Source organism: Diadema antillarum, unplaced genomic scaffold (assembly GCF_040938485.1).
Source record: "Diadema antillarum isolate AM-2024a unplaced genomic scaffold, OU_Dant_1.0 scf00000020, whole genome shotgun sequence".
Taxonomy (NCBI): domain Eukaryota; kingdom Metazoa; phylum Echinodermata; class Echinoidea; order Diadematoida; family Diadematidae; genus Diadema; species Diadema antillarum.
Window position 1 is genome coordinate 5,400,579 of NW_027270909.1, and position 26,819 is coordinate 5,427,397.

Here is a 26,819-nt window from a genome sequence, read left to right on the forward strand (position 1 = left end):
ATTCAAGGAAATTACATCAATGTGCTATGTCTAAATCACCTCATATTAACTGTAACATCTGAACACATTCATACATTATTATATCGAATTGATACCTACAAAAATTCAACAATATCTGAACAACATGTCTGTCACTCATGTTTTTAATACCAACGTTCTTCACATCTATACCTCAATGCCATAACGTTATGTCCACCAAGTTTGATTTTAGTTGGTTCACAAATACGGAAGTAGTTCACTCCACAACTTTAAAAGCAATTAATAAGATACAAAGAGAGGGGAGAGATCCGGGACACAGGGAGTACGGGTAATGAATCCAATGAATGGATACATGTTCGCAATACAGAATATTGTAGTGCAGTGTTAAACTTCAGTAATCATTATAGCTTTCAGGACTTCATCAGGCTACTTCCGATAAAGATATAGAAAATCTCATTGTATTTTGTATAATTGTATTTAAGGCGTTGTAGCACATTTTGCCATGTCAGGTTTAAGCGTTTCTATTTCAGTTTGTTATAAAAATTGTCTCTATGAACTATTTTCATGACAGTGATTGGCCTGTTGTTGTTTTTTTACATACCAAGAGTTCCTTGATCTTAAATGTATGAAATTAAGAGCGTATAGCACAAATAGCACAAAACCACTGACATTAATTTTAGGTCCAATGCACGCGGTATTAAAATATCTAAGACCAGTGAATGGCTCTGAGTTTGTAAAGGTGTTAAAAAGTTGTTGTTTTTTTCCTTATCATTATGCTGAAAACCACCTTAGGTTAGGACCATCTGGATATCTCTGTCATTTCAAAGCTCCCATAAATGCACAGACAGATAGACAGACAGACACAAACAAAACAAAAATTTATATTTTGCATACAAAAAAAAAAAATTCGTAGACTTTTAGTGAAAAGGCATGTCCTTAACTAAACACCCCCAAACATGTGATACGTCATCGATCAAATACATTTTAACTGCTTTTGTGAAGGAAAGAATGTAGGTCCTAAGGGTTGAAAGGTCATAACATTAACACTCGAACTAGTTGTTTTTTTTTTCTCTCTCTCTGAGGCTGCCACCATATCTGTCATATTTATTTCCTGTTGCAGCTGCAGGCACCGTCATTGATACTGTCTTTATGATAATGTCTTGTCGGTATTTTCTCCTCCTCCCTCTTTCTCACTCTCTTCAACGTGTGTGTACAACCACGCTCGTCCATTGGCACTTGCGCGCTTGCAGAGTGTTAACAATTAATAAGTATTACATGAGTAATCATTGCATCGCAGATGTTTATCTCAGTGAATAAAAAAAAAAAAAAAAAATCTCAGTACAAATGAACTATTTGTGCTCATGAGCAAACTGGAATCCCAGACTGGCGAATTATATTCATTCATCATGGATGTAACGTACTTGACATGATAGCAATTGATCATGTGTCATGTAAATGTTATAATAGTCTTTATCCTGAACTTATAAATTATTTGTTGCCCACCACTGCCGTGCATTTATGTAACAAATATGACATTGTATAAAGTGTGTAGAAACCAGATAGATGAAATGAAGAAAAAAAAAAGAATAATACTGCAAATCAAGCTACACGGGAAAACTTGAAGGCATTATTTTCCATTTGCAGATGAAACAAAGACACAACATTAGTGTTTCAAAATAGTTCTAAAATTGGAGTTAAAGATAGAAAAGAAACTATGTACAATTTTAATCAATATAATTATTGTTAACTCTTTATGTGCCACGGTGGAAACCCCTTGTGTGCCACGTTATTCTGAGTCAGGAAGGTAGTCATGCTCTGAGAAAGAATTCTGTTTTTCCAATTCGTATAACTTTTACAAATTTCTGTTAAGATGGTCATAGTAGCTGGCAACGTTAAAGAGGAATGCCAAGCTTTGTTTCGATAAAAATTGTATGATGAATCTTTTTTTAATTTTTCTTTTGAATGACCACTTGCTACATTACTGTAAAGGCATGACTTTTGCACATAAAACCGTGACAGTAACTTAGAATGTACGAGCAAATCTAGATGGGAACACCGCTTGATAGTCAATCACCACATAGAATGCAAGCCGTATATTATGAGGAACAAAAGCACGAGAGACGCTTTCATTTTGCCGCGGGATTAGCAGTGATTAGCCGATTTATCGATCGGTTTTGGCGGCTTTGTTTGTTGAGCAGAATATGCGAAGTTGGCACGCCGTCGACTGAGTCGGACGTGCGAATGTGGCACATAAAGAGTTAAATATTATATATATACATATATATATATATATGTGACCCTGCACCTCAAAACAAACAAAAAGTCGCCAGACATGAATTTTTAGTTAAGACCATATTCTGAAAGAGCAGATTTTAAGCTTTAAAATGATGTATGACTCAAATCAATTGGACTCTCCTAACCTATCTAAATACTGGAAAGAAAGCGCAAACTCAGGAAAAGTGTGAACTGAGAAAAGAGGCTCTGAAGTACAGTGTCTATTCAAGCGCTTAATCTCTACCAAACAGTGCTGGCTGTGCGATGAATGGGACAAAAAACAGGAAGTAAACCACCAGAGTAACAACAATGAAGGGATTATCAGATTAAACTGAAATTAAGTATGCCTCATTAACACATTCTGTCCATAATTAACGCCAACTTTCAAAGCATTAGCCTTATCCTTTCAAAAGTTATTAGAGTTGAAAGTGAAGAGTGTGGACAAGGTTTCTCAGAAATGAAAATGGGATCCCAAAGACACACCTAATCACACTATTCTACCAAAAATGTTCGAGATAAACTGCTAAAAAACACACTTTCCCTCCCGTTTTATGATACCAAATTTTAGCATAATGTAAAAGAAGACCCGCTCTTTCAGAAAATATGAAAAAGTCAAGTTCGGTAAGGTTGACCCATTTCACTTATTTTCAGTCCTCACGCAAAATCAGTGTGTGCGACTTTATGTTCGATTTGAGGTGCACGGTCACATATATATATATATATATATATAGATAGATATATAGATATATCAAATGTCAAGAAACCGTTATAATAAAATGTGTTTTTTTTTTTTTTTTAAGAATAAACCGTCTACAGTTATGTTTTATTGGGAAGACCACTGATATCTACTTAAATTGTAGGCTTCATTGCGAAATGCCTGTATGGTAGAATGACTTGCGATACAACTGACCTACACATAATGCATCAAACACAATATATTGACATTTGTTAAATCACTGCTCCCAATGGTAAGCAGGACTATTTCAACAATAGAAACTCAGCGCTAGAATATCTTATTGTTTCTGGTATTCAATTAGACTATATTTCCTGTGAATAACTTTACTCTATTTAGTGTTCACATTCATTACATGGCATTTAAACCGATGTTGTGCCAAATGCACTTGAACATGACGTATGCAATATAGTGATGACTTTTGTACCAAAACGAAATTTCTTAAGGATATTTTTCTTGCTATTATTGCTATGATATTACCTTTTACCAACTCTTCTGTGTATTACCTGCGAACGAAGTGGATGACGGTAATGCCCCGGATTAACGCTCAGTTTGGTTTTATTATTTGGCTTTTACAAAACAATTCCTTCTATAAAATGCTCCGTCTGCAGCGACGAAGGACCAGCCAACTCAACTCGATACATGTACTTCTTGTGAATGTGAATTTGTATAACATATGCAAGACTGAACATGATAGAAAATGCAGGATGGGCTAGAAGAAAGCTTGATTTACGTACATAGTCTCTCGACTTTATTCCTGATTACCACCCTATATAGAATTCCTCTCGGTCAAAGGATGCTCAACTACGAATTGTTCGCTTATTTACGACCCACACGATTCCATGCTTGTGTGTCAGGCAAGAAACGTTCCTCCAGATGTCGTCAACATATACTGGCTTCATAATGGGAGCAAGCTCTCCGATATTGTCTACCACTTTTCAGAAGGCAGTAATGGAATGCAGAACATTGATACTAAAATAACAATTTCGTCAGATGTGCAGAAAGTCCTTGCATGTGCAGCTGAATCAAAGTCAACACTGGTCGAAGTACAGCGGATTAACGTGACCATTGTGACGACGACGCCTACGGACAGCTTTACTTCATCATTGTCAACCGGAAGCCTTATTGGTACTTGAACAACTCCTTTGTTGTTTGTAGTAGCTTATGTACAGTATAGGCATCGACGTCATTTGTACCGAGGGTACGAAAAGCTTCTGGAAAGGCTCTACACACAGCAACGTAGATAACAAACTGAAGTAACCGTAGTCGTTCGGATTTTTTTTTCTGCTATATCTCACACATGTGTGTGTGTGTGTATTTGTGTGTTTGTGTGTGTGTGTGTGTGTGTGTGTGTGTTAAGTGGATGCACAGCAGTTAAAGGGGGAAATCCAGTCCAAAAATAAGTAAGTCTGATTAAAAAAAAAAGTTAAACCTTACGGATTCAATGGTAAAAAATTGACTGAAATCGGATGAAAAAGTTTTGAAAATGTCTGCAAATCACTTATTGTAGAGTGGATATGAATATGCAAATGGGTAAGTTGACCATGTCATAACCTTACAATTTTCTATTGACCGTGTACAAAAAATGACTAACATTAAATGTTTCTGTCATTGAAATCTGGAAAATTAATGGTGTCACACCTAGTTGAATAACTTAAAAATAATGATCAGTTAGATATGTTAGAATTTGATCATAGGGCATAAATGCGTTGTAATGAAAAAAACTGGAAATTTCAAAATTTTATGTACAAACTATATGGCAAGTTGTGAGGATATGACATACCCACTTTGGCATTTGCATATTCGTATTGACCGTACAAAAACTGTTTCCTCAAAAATTAGTGATTCAAACTTTAAAATGTCATAACTTCCTTATTTTTCATCCGATTCTGATAAACATTTTACTATTGAACTCATAACATTTTACTTTATCTTATTGGATGGATTTCCCCTTTAAGATACATGATCTATTAAGACAACGAACATTTGAAATGACGAACAAAGAATTATCAGTTATCAGCATAATATAATTATATTGTGTATATTTAAGGTTGGGATTAGTTTTCAAGTCGTGCTTTAAAACCAGAACTATTTCAGGACGTATGCATCGTCCCATTCTATAAGAGTCACAAAGGATTGGTCCTCTCATTCATTTACTTATTGCTGGCGTTCTGTCAATTGCTTCCTTCATAGCACTCATCATCGGTGTGATTGTTGCCGTTGGTCTCCATCTCACCTGTTTGAAACATTGGTCCGTTGTCAAAAGTAAGTGAGAACTGCACACCCGATTTTGTTTTTTTGTTTGTTTGTAATGTGAGTTATTCCAACCAGTAACTAGTCTTGAGATGTACGTTAGATACAATCTCGAAACAAAATACTGACGGTTGCGTAGGCAGAGATACGGCTACAGAAGTGGGGTGGGAAAAGCAAGGGGAGTATATTTAGGGAGGGAAAGGTGAGAAAGCGATAGTGTCAAGAGAAATAATTGGCGTGAATGCTGAAACAAAAACATAGTTTTGTTGCTGTTTGGCTTTTCGTTTTGAAAGACTTTTTTGACACCCTCACACTTTTAAAAACATAGCCTCGCCATGCATAATGCAAAAATAAAATGAATAGAATGATATTATATTCATTTCTTTGTATGTAATAACGTAGTAGATATTTCCTTATACCTACTGCGTTTCTAAATTTTCTGGACATAAGTCAATTAAAGTGACCATTTCCAGGGGCATTGTTGAGTTTAATCGATGGGGGTGGGCAAAAAAAAAAAAAAAATCTGTGCGAGAGAGCGGAGTGACCGAGAGGACGAAGAGAATGGAAGGGGCAGGGGCATCGATCCTTTTTCACGATTGGGGGAGGGGAACTTGGAGTTGAAATATCTGTGCGAGGGTATGGGAGGGGGGCCTCCCACGCGAGGAAGATTTTGCATTTTTAGACCTGAAATTCAGCTGTCTGGTGCACACTTTTGGTGAAATGTTGGATTTTTATTTCTATAAAAAAGTAAGAAACAGAAATACTCACAGATAATTGAATTACTTAATTGTGGTATCTAGTTCTGAGTGTGCGACATCACCGTGTAGGCCAATTAAAATTAATGATGTATGTGGAAGTTGTCAGGGGAAGGGGGCGGTGCCCCCTTCGCCCCCCCCCCCCTCCCCCTTGGCTACGCCGGTGCCTATATAGTTATCTGTAGTCAAATAATTCACTCTAATTGTCAAATATTCAGTTGAATAAAGAACCTAATGTACATAAACTCTGAATTAATAAAGTGCATTGCCATAATTTTATTGTGGTTGCTTCAATCATGAAAATTCAAATAAGCAGAAGTCCAGTTTATATCTAAGCCATCTTTATTCTGTAAATGCAGTGTTGAATAACAGTCCCCATTGCGCTTGTGTAGCCTGAATGATCCAGGAAAGTTGTAAAAGCTCTCTAGAGAACTTTTGATTGAATTGAATAAACCGCTGAGTAAATTAAAGAAACTATTGTCATTTAATGAGTTACCAACAAAAAAAAAAAAAAACTGAACCAGAGTCTCACAATAATCTATTTTGGTGGCGTTGCCCATGTATTATAGATTCACATGAGAACCGCTTCCACTAACAAAAAAAAAGAAAGAAAAGAAAATGGGAATAAGTAAAGAGCAGATGAAATTCTCTGATTGAAATTATATCTTGAGAAATGTCACAGAATTAATTAAAATAAATAAGCTGTGATATTATTTTCTGCTAAAGGTCTGTTTATTTTGTTCCAAACCTTATTTTTTTTCTTTTAAAGAAAATGGCAAAAAATAAAGTGAACGTGTATTTTGTCTAAGAAACTAATGTAATTAAATTTGAAATTTTAACCTATGAGGTACCCGTAAAAATATGTTTTAAACCCTTTTTTGTCAGTTCAAACTTTTTTTAATTGCTTAGATTCAAAATATAGTAAGATTTACAAGAATTGTAGCAAGATTTTTAAGCGCGGTTATAGCATTACTACAAATGACAACATGAAGTTGACAAAAAATCTTGCCATTTTCTTAAGGAGAAAAATACCCTCATATTTTTAGAGGAAATATGATTGAATACTTACTAGTTTTCACTTCAGAAATGTATACTTTCATTCACATAAAGAAGTAATAATTTGAAAGTAAGAGCGCTGAAAAGGCCTATATTTCAAAAATTCCTATATGTTGACAAAAGCCTGCCAGACGTCTTTTTACCACTGTACTGAGGTAGAACGTAGATCGACTTCAGTGCTTCCGACCCAGGTTCGATTATCCCCGCTCACCGCTAGAGGGCTGCTGCCAGTTGCGTTTCAACAGCAGCCGTTTAAAATCGGGAGAGTTGCTCATCTTATTCAGTGTACGATCTTTGCTTCAGGGTCTTAAAGTATAACATCTTAGCTCTATTTTGCAGAAAACCCCATTCAATGCTGTTAAGCCGTCAGAGAGAAATGTAGATTGTTGTAAAGAATGTCATGAGTCTGAATTTCCCAGTTTTAGCACTTCGATGCTCCTGTTTGTGAATACAATAGACAGAACTTGGAGGGAAGAGATTCCTGACATCCTCTACAAAATTCCTCATTTCTCTTTGACCGTTAAAGCAAATCGAATGAGGTTTTCTGTAAGATGTGGACAATGTGTTGTAGTTTCATACTCTGAATGTGTATCTAGATTGGTGTATTTTTAACTCTTTATGTGCCACGTTCGCACGTCCGACTCAGTCGACGGCGTGCCAACTTCGCATATTCTGCTCAACAAACAAAGCCGCCAAGACCGATCGATAAACCGCTAATTACTGCTAATCCCGCGGCACAATGAAAGCGTTTCTCGTGCTTTTGTTCCTCTCATATACGGCTTGTATTCTATGTGGTGATCGACTATCAAGCGATGTTCCCAACTAGATTTGCTATTAGTGGAAAAGTGAGCAAAGAAAATTGGATTCCATCGGGATTCGAACCCGAGACCTCCGGATTGCTAGACCGGTGCTCTACCGACTGAGCTATAGAAAGCCCTAGTGCAGTGTTCGTCTCGTACATTCTAAGTTTCTGTCACGGTTTTATGTGCAAAAGTCATGCCTTTACAGTAATGTAGCAACTGGTCATTCAAAAGAAAAATTGAAAATAGAGTCGTCATACGATTTATATCGAAACAAAGCTTGGCACTCCTCTTTAACTTTGCCTACTATTACGCCCATCTTAACAGAAAATTTGTAGAAGTTATACAAATTTGAAAAACAGAATTCTTTCTCAAAGCATGACTACCTTCGTGTCTCAGAATAACGTGGCACACGGGGGGTTTCCACCATGGCACATAAAGAGTTAAAGATATCATTGCGGAGGGTCTGTTGTAAGTTTTTGGAGGACATACGGTATATATATGGGTGAGAATTTTGAACGATGTACAATTGCCAATTTTCGTACCTTATGACATTCTTTCCCTTAGAACACGCCAGGATGATCTAAGAAACCAGATTTTTTCATGTCATCTCAAAGATTGGTAAATTCCCTTTCAGGAAATACATGGTTTGGTTGACTTTTGCCTGATATTTTTCATTTCACAAGGACTTAAAGCGTAAAAACACGGTAAAAACGCTATTTTCACAATAATTTTTGTTTTTCAAACTAATGATGTGCATTCTTAATGGTACGTGGCATCTCATATCTGACCATGTTCTGGATCTGACATATCATGGGTATGTACCACAAAATTATAAGAACTTTATGAGCACGTAAAAAATTACAGAGAACAATCAAAATATCAAAGTCCTAAACAGACGAACGTCCGTGATGCTTTTATTTCTATCGCTGCTGCAAATTCTACTTTGTTGTCCCAACTGTAACGTATACGAAAATTTGGTGTTCCACCTAATGAACATATCCTGTAAAAATTGTACGTCTGCTGGCTGTACATGGGACGTAATATTCTTTTATGCAAAATTATACTCAGTTTTCGTCACGGACGTGCTTCCGCTATTTTCTAATAAAGATCGTAGCCCATGAAACTTTATTGGCGATATTGTTCTGAGTCGTAATCAACTAAGATCTAGCAACACGATAATATGTTTGTTTTGAGTTTCTGTCCATCCTTTGTCAAATAGGAACCGAAATTGTATTTTTAGACGAACCTCCAAGAAAAAAAGAACGTCCGTGATGATTAAAACGTTTTCGAGTGGGACACCATCTTGCTTTGATGGCGAAGGTGCATTTTACCTTTGGCTCTCTAGCCGAGGAGCTGCATGCCATTTTTGGAGCGGACTGAGGTTCGTCCGCAGTTTTTGGACCATGCAATTCACCAAAAACCAAGCAAATAATTGATATTTTCTGTGAAAATTCACCTCCTGATCCCCCTCTGAGCAATACATATGTTGTAAGGATGTCAAATTTCTTATAATTTGCATTGACAATACCTTTTCAAATTTTTGAAAGAGTTAGGAAGGCTAGGTACTCTCTTCCGATTAGTTATCCGTCCTGGAACATGACCCTAGTAGTAGAACGAACGTCCGTGATAATTCCAGAGAACGTCCGTGACGTATGCAATCCCTCCGATAGGGATAACTTGTCCCGAAAGTGTCCTGTATTCTTTAAAACTTTTGGCTCGAATAGCGACAAATAAAGTTTTACAAAGTAAACAATGAGTTTAGAGCAGTAGCTTCAGAATTTTTAAGGCGTTATGTGATCATGATGAACAAACAATTGAAAATTTACTCACAATTTTACGCTTGTTTTCCCTCTAATTATACAAAAACAGCTAAACAATTAAAACAAAGTTATAGGAAAATGGAATTTTGCGTAATCTGTCATTTCTGTGCGTTTAAATTTCTTTCTAATGAGGTTTTGGAGACAATTTGTACTGTTACAGGTTCTGAAAGTTTCGCTCACGGACGTTCTGTCCGAGAAAGGAAATTTCTGACAATTACAAATATATCACTGCACATAAGATTAATGTTAGTTGAAAATATTACCAAATCACCGAGCCGCCCATACCCGAAAGTGAATAGCGTTCAGCACTCAATTTACCTGTAATAACAAACGGAAAATGTTTTTTTTCACGGATGTTCGTTGGTTGAATAAGTCAATGGATTACATAGTAGGAGAAAGAAGATCAGTGCCACTTTTTAGTCACAGGTGCTTTAAGTGTTTATCTTTTGAGTATGGTAGCTGCCGTCTCAAACAGAACACATCCAGTTTTGGTCTCCATAACGGACGTTCGCTGTAATTGTCATGATATTAAATGCCTTAATTCATTCTTATTTTTCTCTTCATGACGATTTTCTCTCATTCCCTCAATAGCCTGAACATGCTGCGACCAAACAGAAAACAAAAACAAAACAAAACAAACCAAAACAAATCCGAAAAGTGCTATGCAATCACATCCAGGATAATGACGGAAGAAGTCTGTAATGAGCATGTGTTGAATAAGAAACGGAAAAGTTTCTAAAGGACCTGGAAGCAGTTGAATGAAAATGACTGAGAAACAGAGAAGGGATCGAGCTCCAACACACAGAGAAAAGAATTGCCAGTGCACTCCCGTTATACCAAATTCCTCTGGAGAAGTTTTTGTTTGTTTGTTTATGTTTTTTATTCATCGAAATGCCGTCACAAGCGAACAAAAATCATGCAGTATACAAGTATTGTCTGATGAAAACACACAAATCCTCCGCTTATCATCAAATGGTGTTGTTTTATACTCATCAATGAAAAGCAATATTCATTTGTAATTTTTTCCAAGATTTTTTTTTTCATTTTACATTTAAGAGACAGAGAGATCGTCAATTTGTTTGTGTTTTTGTGCTTACTTTGAAAACACATGTTAAAAAAAGTAATGATTAAGAATAGGTTTATGGTTGCACTTTGATACGTTCGCTCTTCCAAAGATTCGTTACTCCGATGTCCAAAGGTTTGTTATTCCAAAATGAAAAAAAAAAATTGTAGTTAATTCAGGAGGTTTGTTATTAGAAATGTTCTTCGAAAAATAGATATTAAGGATCATTATTTTTAGGTCCGTTCTTCTAAAAGTGGAATGGGCCTGATATTCGTTTAGGTGAAAACGGTTATTATGAGGTTTTGAAATTGGAGGATTTTAGTTGTTAACCTGTTTCTCCACCTTTGGATAAGCGAACATAATTTTTCATGTTCCAATTAATAAGCCCTTCGATTAACCTTCGGAGATTCCTATCATTTACCGAATAAAAAAAGCGTCATAATTATACGAACTCTATCAATTTTTGTATTGACAAACTGTATGAATAACGAGCCTCCGAAATGACGCGCTACAAAAGGTTTGTTATAACAAGCCATATTGTATAATATCGAAGTCACAAACATCCATCCAAGTTATATGGACTTATTGTGTCATGTTATGACGAAACTTCGCAGTATGGAACCTATTATCATTTCTGACTAATATAATAACACAAATTCTCCTCGGTAACAGTGTGTAACACAAGGAGCAAACACAGAGGGATTTCTTCCTAACTTATTCGTTTGCCCTCCCCAGCTAAACTTCGTATTTCTATAACGGAGCACATTTCTTCTGTTTTTCTATATTAATCCTTTGTCATAATTTTAGCTGTGACCATGTTCGTTATACAAAAAGCAAATTTTGCATTGTAGACTTTATATAACAAGTTTAGGACCTGAATATTTACTTCATGATAACGAAATTTTGATAAATATATTCGTTCTAAAGGATGGACTACGTCACTGAGATTACACGTACGTTTGTACGTTCATTTACGAGAGATGGAAAAATTGTTTTCTTTGATTCCTCAGTATGAGAAGATAAACAAGCTTATATAATTGAGAATTGGTAATATCTATTCAGGATTTTGCAGAGGAGTTTGTTCTCGATATGAAATTGCTGTTTGTTGTGAGTAGAATGCGTTTCCAACTCAAGAGAGCTGCTTTGTTCAATATCTTGTTTGTTCCGAACGTCCGTGGGCTACATGCGAACCTCCGTGATGAAAAACTATGCTATGTTTGTTGGGTTATAGAGACTGCCCAGATGAGATACATCTTAAAAAGGTATATTATTATTTGGGAGTGAGGATTAAAGTATGGGATAGTGAAATAAGAGGTGAAAATATTGAGTTTCTGTAAAATGCGCGTAAAGTTAAGAAAGTGTTTAGCGGAAGAGCAATATTTCCACAGAAATGACGAATTTAGTTAAATCATCAGTTGTCTACCATTACGTACAGGTTAAGAGTACAAGCTTAATATTCTGCAATCACGTACACATGTCCCTCAAGATATTTCGTTAGGATTTTGAACTGAATCAGATCTTTGGAAACTATGTTAAATGGTATTCAAATGTATGTGCAGTACTTTTCTTCACGGACGTTCGCTGCTCTGGACATAGTAAACTTCAGCGGTGAATAAAAACTTGTTCCTCTGGGAAAATCCTAGTATAATTGGGTTCATATTAAAGCTTGAGTTATACTCTTTCAGGTAAGATGAATGATTTGGAGAATTTCCTACTTTTTAAATTTTGCCTTGTTTTGGCTCAATTGTACATCGTTCAAAATTCTGACCCATATATATATATATATTTATATATGTATATACTATATATATATATATATATATATATACATATATATATATATATATATATATATATATATTATATATTGTGGCGAATCCGATCGCAGGGGGGGGGGGGGGCATATCCCTCAGTCCTGACACCATATATGTAGCGAATAACTTGTGTTTGGTGGTAGATGTGTGATGATAGATTGATTGGTATCAAAAATGGGGCCCTACGACGAACTTCTATCAGGATGGCCGAGCTAGGCGTAAGTTCGTTTGGCCGCAATATACGGCCCAAGATACCAGTTAATTCTTGCTACCAATTTATTTCTACCAGTTATCTACCAGTTCTTCATCAACAGTCCAACATACCAGCTTCGCACTTTATCTACTAAATTACATCTACCAATCTCTTTACCACCAGTCACCAGCAAGGTCCACTCGACTCACCTGCACTCGCTCAGGATTCTTTGGTAGGAAAGATTACTCTTCCAGTCACTTCTTGGTATAACGTTCAACAGGTAGTATTTAATTCGGGAATACTTCTGTACAAACACAGTCCAACTCGTTTCCGCAGTAATGTACACAGTTCAGAATGCAGACCCGGTCCCGCAATTTCCAAGTCCCGTCCCGGCCTTACTCGTCTCAACTCGACAGCTATATACGTTTCATACGCAGATCTAGGCTTGGCTAGCAATCAGGAGTAGACTATCCTGACCATCGCCTTCACTAGACTGCTTGTACACAGCTAGCTCGAGCTTTGCCAGCTCGATCCAATTCAACACGTACTAGACGTGCCTACCTTATCCGTCCCAACTCGACATCGAAACAGAATCTGAATTACCCAATTGTATTTTTACTGAATACTTGTTAGCGTAGTTAATCAATATTTCCACTATTAAAACACCAAACTTGAGAAGCGATTCTCACCAAAACCCCACAAATTTGGTCTCAAATTATTGGTATCCATTACCTCTCTCTGAATCTTAAATCATCTTACCCCCCTAATGCCCTTATCTTATGTAATAACCATAAATCTGGCCAAAACCGTGATTTCTGGACCTTGCCTATACCAACGTTACTACCAACAATGATCGATTTACACCTTCATATAATCGATAGTAAAAAATCAATACACAGCTTATATACAGGCCATACAGCGGAATTGATCGATTTCGCTACACGACCCCCCGACCCACCAAGCTCGGTCCCCGAGCTTATACCACTTCAATCCTAAACACTTTAAACGTCAACACTTTAAACACAAACCGACCTCCATCACATTCCGACTGGTATCAACTACCAAAATACCTAAACTGGTGTCCACCACCAAATTCTTTTAAAACATCACCTTATGATTTAAAATAACACTCATCATTCCTTTAAAACCATTAACATTATGTACATTTTTAACGCCTCCTCTCCAACCTTGTCTAATACCCCCTTTCCTCCAACATGGACACAACCAACTCAAAATTTGAGAAGAAGAAGGCTAAGACTCCAAGACCAGTCGTTACCATATATACCAATTGCAATGTGGATACCAACATGGTTCTACCAACTCTTCAAACCAATTTTACCAACACCTGGTATCGCTTCAATGACGTCCCTCCACTACTCCGTGGAATCACTACATCTCCGTACATAAGCTTCATTGAATCCAACTTAATACCATCGTTCTTCCAGAACAATTACATTAACAATGTCCATCAGTCCTTGGGAAATGTTCACTTTTTAACAACTTAATGTCCAATTCAAAATTGGGCAGATTAAATTTAGCGTCCGTATCTACCCTTCTCTACCAATAATCGCTTCCACATCTTCCTTCCGGTATCCGCTACCACTTTCACTATCTTCGCGAACAGTCCTCAGAAACATCCAATTATAACTTATTGTCCAAACTCAATTTGGGCAAATTATGTTTAACGTCCATATCTGCCCACGCACTTCTACCAAAATTTCGCTTCCACTACTTTTCCTCCACGGTTTCGGTCACTACCTCCAAAAACTCGCCACCAGTCGTCAGGAACCGCTCCGTCTTCCTGGTCCACGTTCGGCCAGGCCGCAACACCAGCGTCTCGGTAGCGCTGAAACTGGTCTTCCCTCTGCGACGTAATTCTCCTAGCCTCCCTCGGATAATCCCCCCGTCAATGTCGGATGGTGACACCTGGACCCCGATTCCACATGTTACCGGGGATTCGACTTCGGGTACCACGTCCTCGATTACTAATCGCCGCCTTCCGCCAGTCAGGTCGAGGAGCCCGCTGCCACAGCTGTCCTCATCCAGCACCGGGGTACTGCTTCTCTCAGAGGTAACGCTTCTCACCGGGCTGACACTTCTCTCAGGGGTGCACCTTTCAGGCGTGCACCGGGAAGGGGTTGGAGTAGAGGGGCACAGGGGGGATCTACTCCTGGGTCTGGTTTCCGTTGACGGCGGCTTCTTACTCCTAATTGGCGTATAACTGGGGTTTTCAAATGTTCCCGCCCTGGAGCTACATCGGTGGCGTGAGTCCCGTAGTGGCGTTCTAATTCTCGCTTGTGCAGCGTCTGGAAAGCACAGCGATCACACCTAAATTTGGGGGTGTGCACGTCGAATTCGTGTCGTTGCATCGAGCTTTTACTGGAAAAGGACCGCCGGCACACCTTACAACGGTAGACTTCTCCCCTGTCTGAACAGGACTTGGGTTTGCCGGGGGTAGACATCGTTCTCAATATTCAACAAATAATACCAATCGAATGTTACTCGTGTCTTTAGTCAAATTCCTACAGTCATTCATACACATCTTACAATCAACTCGTGCGAAGCTGGTATCTGACATGGTCCATATTTGCTGCTGCGCTTTTCCCCCTTCCGGTGTCCGCTACCTGGTATTACAGCTCCTCAGCCGTCCGGCAGCATTCCGTGGGGTTTTAAAATACAGCGCCGCTGTGCTGATGTTACTGGTAGATCCTGGCTCTGCTGACCCAGGCAGCTTTTTCTTCCTTGATAATGGACAGTACTTAATGGTGTGAGCCTCGTCCCCGGTGGCGCGACAAATCGGGCACCTGTATGCCCGAAGTACAGGACAGGTAGTTTTCCCGTCTATGGACTTCAGCGCGTGGCTTCCGTAGACCTGCAAACTTTCACCATTGTTTTTGCAGAAAACGCACCAAGAGACTGATCTGCTGAGTGGTCCATCACTTCCATCTCGTCCTCTTAGCGCGGTGATGTCTGGTAGAATCCCCTCGTTGCTCAACCAACGGCTACCAGTTGACAGACACCCAGCTGCATCGCCGTCCCTCCGTAAGGTCGGATACTGGTATCTCGTCCCTAGGTCCTGGGATCCACTCTTCTTCGTCACTGTCGCTTCCCCTTCGTCTAACCCCAGGTAGCTATTGAACGAGCCTCGCACCTGTTCAAAATCAAAGAACTGGTTGCCCGTCTCTTGGTCCACGGTCTCCTTCTTCTTCCTCCCCGTTGATACCAGCTTACTCAGCCCGAAATAATCGTTGAAGGGACTGTACAAATCCCCCTTTTTGGAAGATGCCATGTCGTTGCCTGCACTGCACCTGCACATTAATAATACCACAGTCTTTAATCCTTGTTATTTAGCTCGTCGAATACATTCGAGTATCACTCGATTATTTAGATTCGTTACTTAGTGCCTAATTATAATACTGCGGCCGACGCCTATCCCTCTTCGGATAACGCCTTCCTCCATTCCAGTCATCACTGTCGTATGCCGTTGGCACAGTCGGAGACTTCCGGTTCCTAACTGGCGGTTGAGAATCCACTTCTCTCTCTTCATAGCTAGAGGGGTGAGTAGCACCAGCTTCTTCCAGCCCTGGCTCTTCCAGCTCCACGTCGGTAGCAGTGCCTTGCTGCTGGTCTCTAGCCTGTACCACCCCCCTGTTTGGTTCGAACTCCCAAACTGGTCTTGGTACCCCTGTGTACAGCTTCAACCGATCTACGTGGACAACCAATGGCTTGGAGCGAGGTGTCAGCTGGAGTCGAACAGTCACATCCGATATTTTGGTGACTATCAGGTACGGTCCCAGCCATTTGGTCTGAAGTTTTGGACTCTGTCCTTTCACCCTCATCTTCCGCCGTAGCCATGCATACTGGCCCTGGTTGAAGGCAGATCCATGGGCCTTCTGGTCGTAGAATCGTTTCTGCTTTCTACAGGCCGACATCTGTTTCACCCTGGCTCGGTTGTGGGCCCTCTGCATTCGAACCCGTAGCTCCTCTGCATAATCGGTCTGGAGGTCCTGCTGGCTGTCAACATCATCTGGTGTGACTAGGTCACCGGGTAATACCACCTCTCGCCCCAACATTAGCATGTTGGGAGTTTCCCCAGTCGAGTCCTGAGCACAGCTGCGGTAGGCACAGGTGGCGAAGGGGAGAAGTTGATCCCAATCCTTTTCCTGCCTCTCCACGTCCAGTAGTGCAGCAACTGTGTCTATTAGGGTGCGGTTGTACCTTTCTACGAACCCGTCTGACTTTGGGTTGTAGGCTGTGGTCCTGGTCTTTTTCACCCCCATCAGCTTGCAGACTTCACTGAAGACTTCAGAGATGAAATTTCGGCCTTGATCCGAATGTACGAATCTTGGTACCCCAAATCGACAGATGTATTCCACCACCAGTTTCTCTGCCACGGTCTCCGCCCTTTCATCTGGTATTGGGTAGGCCTCCATCCATTTCGTGAAGTAGTCGCCAATCACCAGGATGTACTTGTTCCCATGCTTGGTCCGGGGGAAAGGGCCCATGATGTCCAATGCCACCCTCTCCAACGGGAACCCACTAATCCTTTGTTGTAGTGGTGCTCGAGCAGCTTTACCAGGACACTTCTTTCTGGCACACACGTCACACTGTCTGAGGGTCGAACGAACATCAGCTGCCATGCCGACCCAGTAGTACCGCAACTTCAATCGTCCCAGTGTCTTCTTGATACCAAAATGTCCCCCAGTAAGAGCAGAATGGACCTCATGTATCGCATTCTTTATGAGCGCCCTTGGTAGGATGGTCTGTCTCCGGGTGTTGGTACCATCCGCTGACTCCCATCTGCGGACCAGCACGCCGTCTACCACCTCCAATGCGTCCCAGTGCTCCAACAATCGAGTTGCTTTTTCCGGCCAAGATGACACCACTTCATTGGCTGGCTTCACCCCTCGAATCTTCGCAGCTCTCACCACTTGTATGTCCTCATCCTTCTCCTGAAGACTCCCAATACTCGGGGCTCCCAATGCCTCCTCTGTCAGTGCTCTGACTTGCCCGGGTGGGGTTTCTTGGTCCCGGCCACACTGCCTACATGGTCTCCGAGATAGACCATCACGGCCGTGATAAGGCAAAGGAACGTAACTCAAAATTTGGGCATTTTGAGTTATGAGCATATGGCTCCTAGATAAAATGTGCTCTTTTTAATGGTGAATGTCTCAATTCTCAAATGTTTACCATTTCAGAGATAAAAAGCGTATCTCACACACCTTTTTCACAACGTTGCCGTTTCCAGCTAGGCAAAACAACGTAAGCTGAGATACGTATAGAAATGACAAAGAAAGCATTTTCGCTGTTACGGCAAATGAACGTATCTTTACATACACTGTTTTTTCATGGTGGTTTCTCAAGAAAAAAGAAGGAAATTGCGACGCCAAAAGAACGTATGTCATCATACAGCGCTTTGCTGTATAAAATCAGGGCCATGCGCGCTACAGTCAGCACGGCAAAAGAACGTATGTCATCATACTGCGCTTTGCTGTATAAAATCAGGGCCATGCGCGCTACAGTCAGCACGGCAAAACAACGTATCAACATCGTGGCCATCACAACACACGCTACACTGCATATTAACTCTATGTGCAAGACATACGGCTACGTGCTGCAGATCCATTTCAGCCGCGGCAGTGAGTGTAGTGCCGCCGCTGACGCCGGGCCGCTTGCGACAACAGCCTGCAGCAGTGCTGTAGCAGAGTACTGGTTGACTGGCAGGCAAGCTTTGCTGCAGTGTGAACTATGAAGTCATGCCAGTTGTTCTGTTTTGCAGTCATGGAATGGATATTCTCCTGACCAGTTAATGCTACCACAAAGAGAAAATCAGCGGTAACACCGGTAAGTTTTATTTTGTTTTTGTCAGGTCTAAGTTTGATCCAGCCCGACCAGACGCCGTGCGAAGTACGGCGATTGGGCTGTACATAGTGGACGACAGTACGCTATGCTAGTAGTAGGGTCCAGTACTTTCAATTATAGTTTTCACTAAGATTTAAGAAAACAATGAGTAAAAAACAAATAAACAAAAAACACAGCAAGCTACGAAAATAAAGAGCAAACATAGATCTATGAGTATGACAGCCTTTCCTGTCGGTGGGCTTGGCAAAACGTGGCTCATTGGTGTGGTTGTGGTTCTACTATTAAAGGACTATGTAAATGTAGGATACTTGTACTACTACTAGTGGTCTAGTAGATCAAGTAGTGACTGTCAAAAGAAATTTACCTATGCGCAAAGGAAGTGGACCCCAATATACTGTTATGATCATCGACATTCGACTTGAGGTCTTCTACCTCAAATTCAGTTTTGTAAAGTAACAGCTTTATAGTAAACAGTAGACTCGACTTCAAGCAAATGACAATAAAGCTTGATACTGATGAATTCCATTTAGTCTTTAGTGGCTACATGAACTGATGGCACACAATATGTTCTAATAATGACATTAACAGCATTACTTTGGCAAGAAAAGTAGGGATAAAATGGAATGTTTGGTCTACATCTTTGGCTAAACATAAGTAGTCTTAGATCTTGTTTGTTATTTCTTGAAAGGATGAAGAATGTGATTGTGGTGTTTTCATACATACAGGAATTTACTCACTTAAAATTAACCTAAAAAATAAGGTAATATTTAATGGTACTCTTTACCTGCTATAACTATGGAGGCCTGATTTATTTTCTTTTTAATTCTTTGTGCAATTTTAGTCAGCTGTACATATTCTTTAAAACATTTTTTTTTTTTCATTTCGATACGATATAATGCATTGTTGCCATGGTAGATCCTATACATGCTAATACGTTCCACCCCTCCCCATAAAAATGTTGAGGGCAAAAGCTTATGGAATTCAAATATTTATCATCAAGTTAGATGGTTTTAAATACTATGTAAAGTTCAAATATTCAGACCCAATCGTCTACTTTAGGTGATATTAACATTCGTGTTGAACTTTTTGCTTGTCTCTCTTTTCAGTGTCCACACCAACCGCCAGCCTAGACCAGCACAGAAAAGGAATGCAGTGTATCAAGTACAATGAAAGGTACACGTTGAATAATCACCTATTAGTTCATACAAAAAGTATTAGGAGAAGGGGGCAGAAATTAATCCCACCTTTGTCATTATCACTAGCGACACAAGCCGGCATTTGGAAAAAAATATTAAAAAAAAAAGAAAAGAAGGCAGAATCCATGATGATGACTTTCTGATAATTTGACAATACCACATTTCACAGTTCATTCCTTAGCGATAAAAAATTATAATATTAAATGAAAACTGATGAAATGGTAACCATATTCTGTCTCAAAACAAACACACAGCCGTGTGCATCCTCAAGGGGTATTTGTATGATGTTGAATAATAGATACTGTGAGTGTATTTCATTATTTGAAGAGTTTGTTTGCAAAATACGATAAGTCCATATTTGCTAAATGGAGATATTTGCGATTAAGGGTCAAGAAATATAAAGAGAATAATACGAAATTGTTTGCTTCTTTTGACCACAACTTCAAAAATGTTCGATTTTATGGACTGACCAGTATATAATTTAAAAGATATCATATTGTACTTTATGAGAGAGACTGTACTTCAAAATCTTCAAAAACGGACTTATCGGTTTTGCGAACAAACTCTTCATAAATACTCATTCTCATATTCTTTGCTTTTTTTAGGAGGGGGGGGGGTCTGTGAGAGAGGATTTGTTACAAACAACCATGTCTAATGAAGAATCTAATCACATAACTAAAGCAGAATTGAAATTCACTAGCTTTCTTTTATGGAAAATACAGAGTGCCTCATTTTATTTTGTGTTAATTATTCTCTTGCCTTTTTTTTATTTTCCTGCAGTGGTCTACCGAGCAGTTCGAAAGCAGAGAAAGGAGCAACTATACAAATTTCAGAACAGCTCTGCACGCCCGTCAGAATCTCATGAAAGATGGAGTGGATTGTGCACTAGATCAGTCAACTTTAAAAGAAAAATAATAACACTCGGATTGTTTATATAGGATCAAGTAAATCTTTCACAGTTAAATTAAGAACTCGCAAAACTCAACTGTGAAATGTTAATGACTATTCTTACGTTATTAAGGCACAAGAAAGATTTCTTTTTTTATATTGATATGAAACTAAAGATTCTATTTCAAAAAAAATATGATGAGGGCTTATTGCCCTTTGAAATGATGATTATCAACTTTAGGTAAAATTATCACTTGTTCATAGTAAATATTATTGTAAATGCTTGCCCGCAAAATCAATATCATGTTGATTGAAACTTGTCAACATATTTCAGAAAACCAGGGAAATAGTAACCTTTATTTCCTGCATAATTTTGATTTATTTTGAGCCTAATCTCTCCGGGAGCTCTCAGACAACGCAGATGTATTGCAGCACAGCAAATCGCTGTTGTGATAAGACGTTTATTGAAATGTGTTTAAAGTGAATACTGTTGCAAATTCTCCCTTCGTTTCAGCTGCCTGATAATTGTTCTTTACCCAAGTATTTACTTCTTACTACACTTGATCTTCAACAACAGTAAGGATTAAAAATACATTGTGTGCTATTCATAATTTGTAATTTGTAGATGTTCTGATCTTCCAAGGTAAAAATTGATGCAAAGGTCTGATATGGTAATATATAACTAAGTATAACTAATCTCCAGAAAAAAAAATGTTCTGTTCTATTGAAATTGAAAATTTTGCTCCCATGGTTCTGTTCAACTGTGGTACGTAATAATAAAGGCTACTTTACTCGGGAAGTAAATTACTTTTTTTTTCTATTTCTGTTACCATCATGATAATGTTTATAGTTGCTGCTGATTTGCTTTCAATGTGATAAAAGCATAATGGCATATTAAACTCTATCTTAGATTGTAAGAAGAAAGCGTAGATACCTATTTCATATTTTTAAGACTTGCAAATAATCGAATGATTTCTGTAATGCTGTTGTCTTTGAGAAACAGATGTACACACATGTTTTCCCCTATAAACCTTTAAGAAAATGTAAATCAGTCTCTGCATCTACGTTTGTCATGTCTATCTCAAAGTTATTCAACTGAGAGAATGTTTGCACCTCTGACAAGTCTGAGATGTGTGTGTGTGTGTGTGTGTGTGTGTTGTACTTGCTTGGTTGTGTGTGTGCGTGTGTGTGTGTGTGTGTGTGTGTCTGTGTGGTCAAGTTACACCTAAAAACATTAAAACCTGGATTCATACTTACCTGATAAATCATTGTTATTATTGTTGTTGTTCAAAGAATTGAGGCATTTTAACCTTCCGGATACAATTCATGCAATCAACCAAACATCAACAACTTATAACGATAAACAAAGTACTTAATATTATTCTGTCTGTTCAAATCCTTTCATCTCAATGGAAATCGTTAAATAAATCAAAGAAAAGGTAGAAATTAAAACAGGAGTCTCAATATTAACACATGCGTGTATGTGTCTTTGAAACGAAGTGTATGTGCAGATGTCTATACAGTTCTTTTTTATACCCATTTTATTTTAGTTTTTTTTTGCCAGTTCCCATACAGTCATAATAGTTACCACTCATGCATTTTCATACTAAAAAATATACATATTTCAAGTTCATCTTAATTGTAGCACATGGCATAAGAAGTGTAATGAAATCCATTTTCAGACTTTACCCAAACTCGTACTTTAGTTGTCAATATTAATCCAAATCCATGCTTTTGTTAAAACAACATGAATGATAAACCACATATAATTATGCTCCCAATGAAAAAAATCTTACATCAAGAGATAAAAAACATACACTTAAAGATAATGAAAAAGAATGGACATCTCAAACTATAAACTGTGTATGCAAATGAAGTAAAACAAAAATATACGGTAATTGGTAGATAACAACTAATTACATTTTAGTACATACTCGGTAAGTTTTCAGAAAAAAAAACCCGAAAATGTTCAATTGCATCGATCATTTTGCAAGCTAACGTGTTTTACTATTCCTTATGTATATCTAAAAACACATAACGGGACTTTTATCATCCAGTTAACAAAATTGTCAAAGTAAATAAATCATAGAGATTGTTGCCATAGAGTTGGGATACGTCATTCTGCCTAATTACATTGATGAAAGGGTTGAGGCGCAGATATTTGTAAGTCAAGATACGTTGTTTTGGCATACTGAAGTAGCTTCGCGGGAGAATGCTTACGCGCCGTAAGTCAGGATACGTTCTTTTGCCTAATTGATATGTTGCCGCGTGAGGATTCTCGCACAACGTAAGTAAGGATACGCTCTTTTTGCAAACTAGAATTACTCATCAGCACAGTGCTGTGATTCGGTAAAATGCTGTATCTATTCTAAACATGGCAATTACTCTAAAACGGGAAGTCCTATTTTACTGAAATTTTCCCGAGATATTCTTTATTAATGCCTAAGAAACTTCGCTGCTTCAAAAGTGTTTTGCTCCTATGACGGAAAAATGGGAACCAATTGAATTTTCAAAGTCGTTTTTCTCAGAACATGATATTCTGAGTTACGTTGTTTTGCCTTATTACGGCCGAGCAGCTTTTATCCCTTATAGGTATTTGTTATACTTACGGCCACTACACAATGCTTGTATACGACTTTCGGTGGCACAACTGACCACAATGGGCTGAGAATAAACACCCTTGTTTATCTCAGGTCAGAAGTCGGCACGTCGTGCAATCGAAAGTCATATAGTATGCGATGACCTTAACTCATTATGTGCCATGGTGTAAACCCCCTGTTTCCCACATTATTCTGAGACAGCAACATAGTCATGCTTTGGGAAAACAATCTGTTTTTCACATCTATGTAACTTTTTTAAAATGTTGATACCGTACATTCTACATAAAATGAGCAAATTTATAGAGAAAACGTACACCTTTGCTTTGATGTAAATTGAATATGAAATATATAACTATTTTTTCTTTCAAATGACCAGTAGCTACATTATTGCAGAGACTTCAATTTTACGTACAAAATACTGACAAAAAGTTAGAAATTACTCGCAAATTCAGTAGGGAACACCACTTGATATTCAATCACCCCGTAAAATGTGAGCTACGTGTGACAGAAATGGAACTGCGAGAAACGCTTTCATTGTAAGGTGGAATTTGGCGATTTGTAGATCGAGTTGGGCGTTTTTGTGCATTTGACCAAACGGGCATTAGACGGAATTGATATAATACCAACTGAGTTTAGCCGGAATGGTGTTAGACCGGGAAGTAGACCATTTGATATTAGACCAAGTGGCAATAAAACCGAACCAAGTTCTTCGTGTCCATACTTACCCGATGCCTGTTTGGAGGTTCCCTCCGTCATTTTATTATCATTTACTGCAGATCAAACATAATCATAACGAAATGTATTTTTTTTTTTCACGGTAAACTTTTTTTAGCATTCAAGAAGTGTAACTTTTCCAAAGTAAATCAAAGTATTGATAAAGATTTTTTTCGTAAACGTTTTGATTTATAAGATTCTTAGACATTAAATATATACTTGTCACTTTGCAGTTCATCTCGTAAATGGTCACTGAAAAAAGAAAAAAAAAACTAGTGTTGTCTTTTATTTTTTTCAACTTCTGCTACTCTATGAAGGCAAAATTTCAAAAGTGTTATAATGGTTCTAGGAACACTACCCCCTGGAAAACCAACCTCCGGATAACTACCACCCGGACAATTACCCCCCAGGACAATTCCCCCCTAGGGCAACTACCCCCCGGACAACTACCCTCCAATGGCAATTACCCTCCAGGGTAATTACCCCCTAGGACAACTACCCCCCGGACAACTACCCTCCTAGGGCAATCACCCCCTAGGGCAATTCCCCCCTAGGAAAACTACCCCCTGGATAACTACCCCTCGGATAACTACCCCTGGATAACTACCCCCTGGATAACTACCCCCCGGAAAACTACCCCCTGGGTAACTACCCCCCGGAGAACTACCCCCTGGATAACTACCCCCCGGAGAACTACCCCCTGGGTAACTACCCCCCGGAGAACTACCCCCTGGGTAACTACCCCCAGGATAACTACCCCCGGATAACTACCTCCCGGATAATTACCCCTCGGATAGTTACCCCCCCCCCCGATAATTACCCCCCGGATAATTACCCCCGGATAATTACCCGACGGATAATCACCCCCGGATAACTACCCCCCCCCCCCCCGATAATTACCACCAGGATAATTATCTCCTGGTTAATTACCCCCTCCTCCGAAAACTAGACCCCAGATAACTTCCACCGATAACTTCCCATGGATGATTACCCCGGATAAGTAGGCCTACAACTCCCCCTCCCCTATAACTATCAAGAGGAAAATTACCCCCAGGACAGTGCACCACGCCAATTACCCCCTGGGTAACTACCTCCTGGGTCATTGCCCCCACCCCCAATCTTACTTTTAATAAAAAGAATATCATTACTACAGGAAACGAAGTTCTTTGTATTATTTGCCAGGAATCACGGAGATGCCATACTGATACATTATCTTATGAAAACAACATCTTAAGGATTTACGATTTGTATCGTTTGCATTTAGGACGATTTATGTACAAGCTTAATTTCTCCCTCTGTATTTTGACTCTATGTTCATAAAAAACGAAGCTGTCCCTTCATATTCTACCCGGTAATCCAATAAATGTCAATGCCTTTAACCAAAACTATTTTCGCTAAATCTGTATTTTCTTTTACTGTTCCGAAATCTTGGATTTCCCTTGATAGTATAGTATAAAAAAAAGTTTTAAGTTTGAATGCCTTTACCATTGAACTAAAGACAATTTGAAGAAATGTTTAGAATGAGTTAAACTTTTTGCAATATTTTTTTAACCACAATCGTCTATCGTTTACCACAACTCCATGTAACACTTCTTTATTTTGAGGCGCTTATATCTCATGCCTCACGTGCCCTGGTTTTGACCCATCATCTTCCTCTTCCCTCTCGCTTTTCTCTGTCCACCGTGAAGGTAGTCTATTCCTGTCATTCATAACTCATTCTCTCATTACAAGGGATTTATCTCGTGCGTGTTCATGTGCAGTGCACTCCCGTTAAACCGAAATGCTCAGGACCGGCAGTTGTTGTTTTTTTCGTTTTAACGAAATTTCGTTATAACCGAACAAATATAATATGCAATGTATAACGAAAAGAAGGAAACCACACATAAAAAAATTCTGTTTGTTGAATCCTCATCATACGCTGGAAAGCTATGTGAAATGGGAGATTACCTTTTTAATTTCGTTTAAATATTACATCTTAAAAAGAGCATAAAGTTGTTTGTGTTGTCACACATGTGTAGAAAATGACGGTGTACGAATTGGTTACAGTTCGCTATTCCAAAGGTTCTTTTCTTACTAAAGTACGTTACTCCAAAGGCTCCTTATTCCGAAGTTTCGCCATCCCCGGGATTCCGATGGTTTGTTTATGTGAAGGTTCGCATTTCCGCAGAATCATTATTCCGAGAATTCATAATTTAGATCAAAATAATATATTGTTCATTTTCCGAAGGTTCGTTGATCTGAAAATGAAATGAGGTTCGTCATTCTGAAGGTTTATAAATCAAAAAAAGAGAAAGGTTCACTATTCAGAAAGTCCGTTGTTCCGAAGGCTTTTTCATCCGAAAATGACATAAGGTTCGTTATTCCGAAGAAATTTTGTTAGTGAAAAAAAAATGAGAAAGGTTTGTTATTTCGAAGATTTATTTATCTTAAGACGATTATAAAAATTGCAATTCTTAAGCTTTGTTAGTGTACTCTCCTTTTTCCACCATGGATTAACGATACTTTTTGTAATATTCCGATTAACGAACGTTTTGAATTCCTGTCATTTTCGGACTAACGAACCGTATAAGAATAAGGACCATATTTTATTATCGGATTAACGAACCTTTGGAATAACGCCAAAATGTGCTTAATAACAAACCCTCTTTCATTTCCGAACTAACAGACATTTAGTTGTATCAGAATCTGTGTGTTTTGTATTAAAGGACTTCGGAACAATGAAATATTCGATGAGTGAACATTCAATGATGCGTTCGCTCATGCAGAGACGCTTTAAAAATGCTTGTTCCGCTATGCATTTTCGAATGCGATCCGCA

General features: G+C 38.7%; 1 protein-coding gene and 1 non-coding gene across 2 annotated transcripts; both read right to left on the reverse strand.

Annotated features, from left to right (window-relative positions):
- Positions 1 to 7,909: 7,909 nt before the first annotated feature.
- Positions 7,910 to 7,983, reverse strand: Trnaa-agc (transfer RNA alanine (anticodon AGC)). The gene has a single exon. It is a non-coding gene; the product is annotated as a tRNA-Ala (tRNA).
- A 7,380-nt stretch (positions 7,984 to 15,363) lies between these two features.
- Positions 15,364 to 16,032, reverse strand: LOC139729789 (nanos homolog 1-like). Its single transcript, XM_071640723.1, has one exon. The coding sequence runs from the start codon at positions 16,030 to 16,032 to the stop codon at positions 15,364 to 15,366; it is 669 nt and encodes a 222-aa protein (XP_071496824.1).
- Between the last annotated feature and the right edge of the window lie 10,787 nt (positions 16,033 to 26,819).